General features: G+C 42.8%; 1 protein-coding gene across 1 annotated transcript in view; it reads left to right on the top strand.

The window, feature by feature from the left end:
* Nucleotides 1-10000, top strand: part of LOC138860271 (tyrosine-protein kinase receptor-like) — a gene marked incomplete at its 5' end in the record, with an annotated part of 94668 nt that overhangs the window by 60845 nt on the left and 23823 nt on the right. Inside the window, 1 exon segment of the mRNA XM_070117470.1 lies at nucleotides 8460-8603. Coding sequence (XP_069973571.1) covers nucleotides 8460-8603 — 144 coding nt within the window.

Genomic DNA, 10000 nt, shown 5'->3' with positions numbered 1-10000 from the left:
ACCCCCCACCCACATCCTTCCTCTCATCTCCCGAACTCGATTCCCCCCCCACCCACCCCCCCCCCCCAACACACACCCTCACCCCCACATCCTTCCTCTCCTCTCCCGAACTCGATTCCCCACCCTTACCCCACCCCACCCACCCCACCTACCCCCACCCCCACATCCTTCCTCTCCTCTCCCGAACTCGATTTCCCCCCCCACCCCCAACCCCCCCCACCCACCCCAATACTCTTCTCTCAGCTCGATGTGGCAATGGCGTCGATATTTCGGCCAATTTCCTCGGCCGAATCTTGTCTTCCGTCGCGTGTGGATATCGGGTATGCGTTGCCAGTGCGGCTGAAGTTTCCCACGCTCACGTACGTGGCTGTCGACGGCGGGGCGGTGCGAATAAGGATGCGGCGGGACCCTCGCGTTGTGCGAATTGCAAAATACACCCCGCGAGGTGGTTTGAATTTTTTTTTTTTTTTTTTTTTTTTTTTTTTTTTTTTTGCTTGTCCTTTTTTTTCTTTTTCGTATTTTTTTTTTTTACTTGTCTTCTTTTTTTTTTTTTTTTTTTTTGTACTTGTCTTCTTCTTTTTTACTTTTCTTTATTTTAATTTGTCTTCTCTTTTTTTTAACCTGTCTTTTTTTTCTTTTTTCATCTTCTTTTTGAACTTGTCTTCTTTTTTTTTTTCTTTTTTTTCGGTCAAAATGGTTTCTCTTGATACGTTTTCTTTTGTAATTTTCAACCGTATTGCTTTTGTTCCTTCATTCGGACTTGTATATCCTTAATACCAAAATTCAGACATAATTTACACCTTAAATTGACCATATTGTAAGTACTTTATTTACCTTATTGTAAGTAATAGTATAAGTACTCAACAATCCACTAAATACTTAAATAATACTTAAATGCCGCTGGATAAGTTCATTCGAGACTTGAGACGCTTTGTCCGAAACCCTTCAACCGTCCTCGCCTTTTTGGCCGCGTTCGAAAAGACGCGAATCTCGCCCAGAAACTGAAGGAGCGAAGCCGCCTTTTCTCGAGGGAAGAAAAAATTAATCTTTTCCTCTTTTTTTTTTCTCGCTAATAGCTTCCCTTTTCTCCAGTGCGGAGAAGAATTTCCTCTTTCTTTTGTCTATCTTATATACGTGTGTGTGTTTATATATATATATATATATATATATATATATATATATATATATATATATATATATATATATATATATATATATATATATATATATATATATATATATATATATATATATATATATATATATATATATACATATGTGTGTGTGTGTGTGTGTGTGTGTGTGTGTGTGTGTGTGTGTGTGTGTGTGTGTGTGTGTGCATATATATATATATATATATATATATATATATATATATATATATATATATATATATATATATATGTATGTATGTATGTATGTATATAAATATATATATATATATATATATATATATATATATATATATATATATATATATATATATATATATATATATATATTGGTAGGTATGCGTCTTTTACATTGTAATGTATTCTCTCTCTCTCTCTCTCTCTCTCTTTCTCTTTCTCTCTCTCTCTCTTTCCTTCCCTCCCTCCCTCCCTCCCCTTCCCTCCCTCCTTCCCTCCCTCCCTCCCCCTCTCTCTCTCCCTCCCTCCCCCGTTTCTCTCCCTCCTCCCTCCCTCTCTCTCTCTCTCTCTCTCTCTCTCCCTCCCTCCCTCCCTCCCTCCTTCCCTCCCTCCTTCCCTCCCTCCCCCTCCTTCCCTCATTCCCTCCCTCCTTCCCTCCCTCCTTCCTTCCCTCCCTCCCTCCCTCCCTTCCTCTCCCCACACGCACGCCCTGAAACCAGACGCAGGCAAGCGCCCAGCCACTAACTCTCACAGCCTTTGAGACGGTTCGCATATATTAAATTCCGCTCCACACAGATTGCGAAAGACATATGTGCTTGAATTTCTGCTTAATCCAAAGATACCCTTTCCCTGCTCTCGTGAAAGGGAGAAAGGGAGGAGGGAGAATGGTGATAAAGGGAGGGAGAGGGAAGGAAGGAGGGTGAGTGGTCAGGAACGAAGGAAAAGAGAGGAGGAAGAAAGGAGGGAGAGTAAAAATTGGGGAATGTGTATGTCTTAAGGTGATTTCTCTCTTTTTTCCCTTCTCTCTGTCTTCTTATTCTCTCTGCTTTTCCTTGTTACCCGTCTTTTCACCTATTTTTGTATCATATGCTTCTCTTCTTTCTATCTATCTATCTTTCCCTTTCTTTTTTCATGTCTTCCGTCTCACCTTTCCCCTCTCCCCCCCCATTTATACCCAATATAAGCGTGTATACAGACACACTTATACACATACACACAAAAAACGTATGTGTATGTGTGTGTGAGTGTGAGTGTGAGTGTGTGTGTGTGTGTGTGTGTGTGTGTGAGTGTGTGTGTGTGTATATGGTTGTTTGCGTGTGTGTGTGTTTGTGTGTGCATATATATATATATATATATATATATATATATATATATATATATATATATATATATATATATATATATATATATATATATATATATACATATATATATATATATATATATATATATATATATATATATATATATATATATATATATATATATATATATATATATATATATATATATATATATATATATATATGTGTATATATACATATACATATATGTCTATGTATGTATATATATATATATGCTACATCTCATTTTTCCATATCTCCATCTCAATCTCTTCCTTTTCGTCTATTCATTCTCCTCCCTCCCTTCCCCTCTTCTCCCTCTCCTCCCTTCCTCCCTCCGCTTGGCACCCCCCCTGCCAACAACTCACCTCCTCTTAGGACATTCTTTTTTTCCCTTCTATCATCTTTCTCTCTCTCTCTCTCTCTCTTTTTTCTTTTTTTTTAATGTCTTCACATCGAGGATCACTGTGATTCGTAATGGGGGGGGGGGGGTTGGGGGGACGGGAGGGGGCGGGGGTGAACATGCATGAATGCCAATAGACTATCGTCCCCCCTCCCCCCTTCCCCTACCCCACGTCCTTTTTTCTCACAAGAAAATAAAGTAAGGAAGAAGAAGAAGAAAGAAAATTGTTCTCATGCAAACTCCGTTACCCCTTCCCCCTTCTCCCTTCCCCCTTTCTCTCCACTTCCCCTTCTTCCTTCCTCCCCACTTTCCCTTCTTCCTTTTCTTCTTCCCCCTCACCTTTTCCACCTCCTCCCTCTTCCTCTCTCTTCCCATTTCCCTCTCCTTCCTTTCTCTCTCTCCTTTTTCTCCCCATTTCTCTTTTCTCTTCTTCACTGCCTCTCCTTTCTCTCCTCATTTCTCTCTTTCTCCTCTTCCCTGCCTCCTCTTCCTTCTCCCATTTCTCTCTTTCTTCTCCTCTTCACTCCCTCTCCTTTCTCTCCTCATTTCTCTTTCTCCCCTTCCCTGCCTCTTCCTTCTCCCCATTTCTCTCGTTCCCTCCTCTTCACTCCTCTCCTTTCTCTCCCCATTTCCCTCTTGCTCCTCTTCTCTGTCTCTTCCTTCTCTCTCTATTTCTCTCTCTTTCCTCTTCCCTGTCTCTTCCTTCTCTCTCAATTTCTCTCTCTCCCCTCTTCCCTCCCTCTTCCTTCTCTCCCCATTTTCCCTTCTCCCCTCTTCCCTTTTCCTTCTTATACCCTTATCCCTTGTTATCCTTTCGTTGATATTGCTTCTTTCCATTTATTCATCTTTGCTTCTCCCTCTTCGCTGTTTGTCTTTGTCCCCTCTTTATTGTTCTTATTTTTGTCGCAGTTATTTAATTTATTGTCGTTTACATCTATTTTCCTTTATTGCCCTTGTCTTTGTCTCCCTTTCTTGTTCTAGTGATTTACTTTATTCTCGTTTATACCTATTTCCTTTCTTCGTCTTGTCTTTGTCTCTCTTTCTTCTTCTTGTAATTCACTTTATTCTCTTTTACATCTATTTTCCTTTCTTGTTCTTATCTTCGTCTCCCTTTCTTGTTCTTGTAATTTGCTTTTTCTCGTTTATTTCTATTTGCTTCCCCATTTCAGTCTTGATTTTATCCATTTAGATTCCTTCCGCTTCTTCCTTTGTCTTTCTCTCCTCTACTGATCGACGCAGCAGCTCCGTTTCTGTCATTCTGTCTGTCTGTCTGTCTGTTTATCTCTCTCCTCTCTCTCTTTCTTTCTCTCTCTTCTCTCTCTCTCTCTGTCTTTATTTTCTTTCTGTCTCTTCTCTCTCTCTTTCTCTCTTTTCTTTCTCTCTCTTCTCTTTCTCTCTCTTTCTCTTCTTTCTCTCTCTTCTCTCTCTCTCTTTCTTTTCTTTCTCTCTCTTCTTTCTCTCTTTTTCTTTTCTTTCTCTTTCTTCTCTCTCTCTCTTTCTTTTCTTTTCCTCTTTTCTCTCTCTCCCTTCTCTTCTCTCTCTCTCTCTTCGCTGTTAGATCTGCCTCCCCGTATTATTCACTTATATATCTATTTATTTATTTCCTTTTTATTCTTCCATCTTCTCTTCTTCCCTTTCTCTTCCCTGTTCCGTTTTCCCTGTTCCACTTTCTCCAGCCTGATTTCTTTCTCCTTCTCTCCCCACTTCCCCCACCAACCTCAATTAATCCCTTGCCCAACATCCTTCTCTTTCTCTTCACACTTTCTTCCTCTTATCCGCTCCTCTTCCCCTTTTCTTCCCATCTCTTTCTCTTTAAATCACCTTCTTCTTCTCCCTTCCCTCTTCTCTTTCCCTTTTCCTTCCATCTCCATTTCTCTCTCCTTTCCGTCTTCACTTCCCTCTTATCTCTTCCTCTTCCTTCCATCTCCATCTCCCTCTTCTCATCATCTCCACCTTTCTCTTCTTTCCATCCCCACTTTCCTCTTCACCCTTTCTCCCTCTTCTCCACAACTTCCTCCTTCACTTCCCTCCACTTCCCTCTTCACTCATGTTCTTTACTTCTCTCTCTTCCCTCTATTCCTTCCATCAATTCCTTTCTCTTCACACTTCCTCCCACTTTTCGTTTCCTTCCTCCTTCTTCCTTCCATCTCCTTATTTTCTCTTGCATTTCCTCCCTCTCCCTTCCATCTTCTCCCACTCCCTTCCATTTTCTCCCCTCTTCTTCACTTCTCCCTCATCCTCCTTCCTCCCCTCTCCTCCCTCCTCCCTTCTCCCTCTTCAGCTCTTCACCTCTCTTCCCTCCTCCCTCTCCCCCCCTCCTTCATCCTCTTCCTTCCATCTCCTCTTCCCTCTTCACCTCTCTTTCCTCCTCCCTCTTTCTCCCTCTCCTTTATCCACTTTCTTCACCTCTCCTCCCTCTTCCTTCCTTCTAATCCTCCCTCTTCACCCCCCCCCCACCCCCTTCATCCTTCTCCTTCCTTCCTCCTTCTCGAACGACTTGGTTCCTGGAAATCTCGTCTGGAAAATATGGAAGATTCGCGCCCACCTTTGTGCTCACTGATGGAAGGATCTGGGGGGGATTGGGTGGAGGGGGGGGGGGGGGGGGGGGGGGGTTCTCCTGCTTTCCCTGCAGCTTCTCTTGCTTCTCTCCTAAGCCCGTTTCGTCTGCTTTGCCTGTAGTTCTCTTGCTTGCCCTCCTTCGCTCCTAATTTTTTTCTCTCTTTTTTGTTCTTTTTCTTCTCCCTTAGGCTCTTTCCCCTGCTTTCAGTGCTCCTTCCCTGCTTTTTCTGCTTTTTCTCTTGTTTTTCCGGCTGCTATCCCATGCCCGTTTTCTCTGTGTTTTTTTTTTTTTTTTTTCTTTCTCCTACTTCTTTTCTTCTCAACTGATATCCCTGCTTCTATTCCAGGTCCTTTTTTTTTTTTTTTTTTCGTTCCCTCTGTTCACCCTGCTTTCAGTGCGTCTCCCCTGCTCTTCCTGCTTCTATTCTAAGTCCATTTCCATGCTTTGTTATCTATCTATCCCTGATATTCCTTCTTCTCCCCTGCTTCTATTCTAAGCACGTTCCCCTGTTTTGTCTGTTCCCCCCTGCTTTCCCTGCTTTCATTGTTTCTATCCCTGCTTGCCCTGATTTGCCTGTATTTCCCCTGCTTGCCCTGCTTCTCCCCTGCTTTCCCTGCTGCTATCCCAAGCCCGTTTCCCTGCTTTGTCTCTCCTTTGTGTCTCCTGCTTCTCTTCCGGATATGTTTCTCTGATTTATCCTGCTTTCCTGGTACTACTGTTTCATTCCTTGGCCTGTCCCTTTTTCTTTCCCTTTTTTTCTACTCTTCTTTGAGTGTTTTCCTGCCTTCACTGCTTTTCGTTTTCCCAGCTTAGCCCAAGTCATTTCCCTTGCTATCTTAGACAAATTTCCCTGCTTATCTTAGGTAGATTTTTCTTCTTGTCCTAGTTTAATTTCCCTGCTTATGCTAGGTAAACTTCCCTGTTTAACCCAAGTGAATTTTCCAACTTATCTATGGTAAATTTCCCTGCTTATGCCAGATAATTTTCCCGACTTTTCAAAGATAAATTTCCCTGCTTATACTAGGTAAATTTCCAGGCTCACCTTATATGAATTTCCTTACTTATCCTAGGTAAATTTCCCAGCTAATTTTAGGGAAATTTCCCTGTTTATCCCAGGTCAATTTCCCTGCTAATTATTGGTAAATCTCCCTGCTTATCCCAAGTAAATTTCTATGCTTATTCAAGGTAAATTTCTAAGCTTATCCTAGGTACATTTCTCTGCTTATCCTAGGTAAATTTCCTTGTTTATCCAATGCAAATTTCCTTTTATCATAGGTAAGTTTCCCCACTTATCCTAGGTAAATTTTCCTGCTTATCATGGGTAAATTTCCCTATTTTTCCCAAGCATTTCCCCCCCTGACCTTTCCCCACCCCCTCCCCATCCCCCTCTGTTATAGTTCTTGTTGTTTGATCTTAATTTTTTCCATTTTTTCTTTTTCTTCTTTTATTGAAGTTTTCATCTCTAAAACTTATGTTATTTCAATGTTTTAGTCTTAGAGAGAGAGGGAGAGAGAGAGAGAGAGAGAGAGAGAGAGAGAGAGAGAGAGAGAGAGAGAGAGAGAGAGAGAGAGAGAGAGAGAGAGAGAGGGGGGGGGGGAGAAGGAGAGAAAGGAAAAGGGAGAGTGAAAAAAAGACGCAAAATGAAGTGTTTTATTAGATAAGACAGACATCACTTTATTAGACAGACAGAAATTGAATAAATATGAATGTAAATATAATAAAATGTAGAATGCTGAAGAAAATGCTTCCTCAATACTGCAATTCCTTCCTTCCTTCCCCTTCCGCTTCCTTTATTCCTTCATTTTTTCCTCCTTTTTCACTTCCTTCCTTTTTTCCAATTCCTTTTCCTCTCCCTCTTCCCTTCTTCTATCCATCCATCCATCCTTATTTCCTATTATATTCTATTCCTTATATCCTCCTTGTCCCCTCCCTTCTTCTCTTCTCTCCTTCCCTTCCCTCCCTCCTTCTCTTCCCTCCATCCCTCCATCACTATCTCCATCCATTCTTCTCTCCCTCTCTCCCCAACCTCCCCACCATCCCTCCCTCTCTCTTCCCTCCCTCCCTCTCTCTCCCACCTATCCCTCCTTCCATCCCTCCCTCCCCACCCCTCCGACCCTCCCATCCCTCCCTCTCCCCTCCATCCCTCCCCACCCTTCCTACTCCCCCCTCTTCTCCCCACATCTAATCCCCACCCCCCTTCCCACCCGTCCGACTCCCCCTCCATCTCCCCACATCTAACCCCCTCCCTCCCCTCCCCACCCCTCCCACTCCCCCTCCATCTCTCCCACATCTATCCCCCACTTCCCCTCTCTCCCTCCCATTCCTCCCCACCCTCCCACTTCCCCTCCATCTCCCCCACATCTAACCCCATTCCCCCTCTTCTCCCCCACATCTAACCCCACTCCCCCCTCTTCTCCCACTTCCCTCATCTCCCCCACATCTAACCCCACTCCCCTCCATCTCCCCCACATCTAACCCCCACTTCCCCCTCCCTACCCCTCCCATTCCTCCCCACCCCTCCCACTCCCCCTCTTCTCCCCCATCTAACCCCACTTCCCCCTCCATCTCCCCCATCTAACCCCCCTTCCCCCCTCCATCTCCCCACATCTAACTCTCCCCTCCACTTCCCCCTCTCCATCTCCCCCACATCTAACCCCCTCCCCCTCTTCTCCCACTTCCCCCTCCATCTCCCCACATCTAACCCCACTCCCCCCTCATCTCCCCATATCTAACCCCACTCCCCCTCTTCCCCTCCATCTCTCCCACATCTAACCCCCACTCCCCCTCCATCTCCCACATCTAACTCCCCTCCCATCTCCCCCTCCATCTCCCCCACTTCCCCCTCCCTACCCTCCCATTCCTCCCCACTCCCTCCCACTTCCCCTCCATCTCCCCCCATCTAACCCCCTCCCCCTCTTCTCCCCACATCTAACCCCACTCCCCCTCCATCTCCCCACATCTAACCCCCACTTCCCCCTCTTCTCCCCCACATCTAACCCCCTCCCCCCTCTTCTCCCCCACAGACCCCCGAGCAGCGTGACATCTGCAACAAGAAGAGTCCGCCGGACCTGGAAGGCTTCGACAATCCGATCACCAAACTGCGGCTGGCGTCCGTCTTCAACCAGGGAGGAGGAGGGGGAGGGGGCGGCGCCTCCTACGTCTTTATGGTGAGTGTGGGGGCTTGGGTGGGGAGGGTGGGGGGGTGTTGAGGAGTTTTTTTTTTTTTTTGAGGGGGGTTGCTATTATTTTGGGGGTTGATTTTTTCTTTTCTTTTTTTTTCTTTTTTTTTTTTGATTTCTGATTTTTTATTATTATTATCTTTTTTTTTTTTTTTTTTTTTTTTTTTGGGGGGGGGTTGAGTTATTGTATTGATTTTGGTTGATTATTTTTGCTGTTTTTTTTTGTGTATATTCTGTTGTTGTTATCGTCGTTTTTCTCGGTTGATTTTTTGTTATGTTATTTGTTCTAGATCTGTATTTTTAGACGTTTTTTTGTTATTATTCTTGACATAATTTTATCAAAGATTCTCAATAAACATTATCGTTATCCTTATCGTTATTATCGTCAATACTCTCGCCCTCACCATCATCGTTATCAGCAAGTGTTATTATTATGCATTTATCAGTCTCGGCTGCCATATTTATTACCTATTATCATGATTTATTATCATTATCATTGCTGTCATCATTTTATTATCTATTATTATCATTGTTCTTTATCATTATTATTACTGTCATCATCTTATCTAATCGCTTTTTATACGTTATTAGACCAGATTATGGTTATTATTCTTTACACTATCGTGATTAATATCACCATTATTACAATATTTCCCAATTCTCTGATATGGAGCGAGATGGTAATTTATCTCTAAGGAATTCTAGCTTATGACGTCATAAGGTTGGATACAGCTTATTATATTAATAAATATTTCATTTTTTATATCATTGTTATTATTGTTATTGTCCTTTTTCTCTCTCTTCTATTTTCTTTTCGTATATCTCTCCACTTTTTTTATCTATATACCTATCTGTGTGTGTGTGTGTGTGTGTGTGTGTGTGTGTGTGTGTGTGTGTGTGTGTGTGTGTGTGTGTGTGTGTGTGTGTGTGTGTGTGTGTGTGTGTGTGTGTGTGTGCGTGTGTGCGTGTGCGTGTGTCATTTTCTGTCTGTCTCGCTCTCACTCATTCTTTCTTTGTCTCTGTCTCTATCTATTTATATTCCCTTCTATCTATCTATTAATCTATAAATCTACCTAGACCATATATCTTTCTCTGTATATATTGTTTTATGATGCCTCGCCGCGATTTGATTAAGTTTATCCTCAATCCTTCAAAGAAAAGATAAACCTCTTTCCCAAAATTAAAATTATGACAGCTTAAAACTTGACGAACCGGCAATGAACTTAAAGCGGTTAAAGAAATGTCAAAATAACACAGCATATACATCCTCGGGTTTTAAAAGCAATAGACAAGTATTCCCACCAACAATCTCGGAAAGAGATAACTAATGCATAAATCGAGAGTGGCGTTTATTTCCATTGGCGGTTGGTAACAGTTTGAGCGCG

This window comes from Penaeus vannamei, chromosome 40 (genome assembly GCF_042767895.1).
Source record: "Penaeus vannamei isolate JL-2024 chromosome 40, ASM4276789v1, whole genome shotgun sequence".
NCBI lineage: Eukaryota > Metazoa > Arthropoda > Malacostraca > Decapoda > Penaeidae > Penaeus > Penaeus vannamei.
Note: the sequence above shows the minus strand (reverse complement) of the source record. Positions and strands in the feature narration are given on the sequence as shown.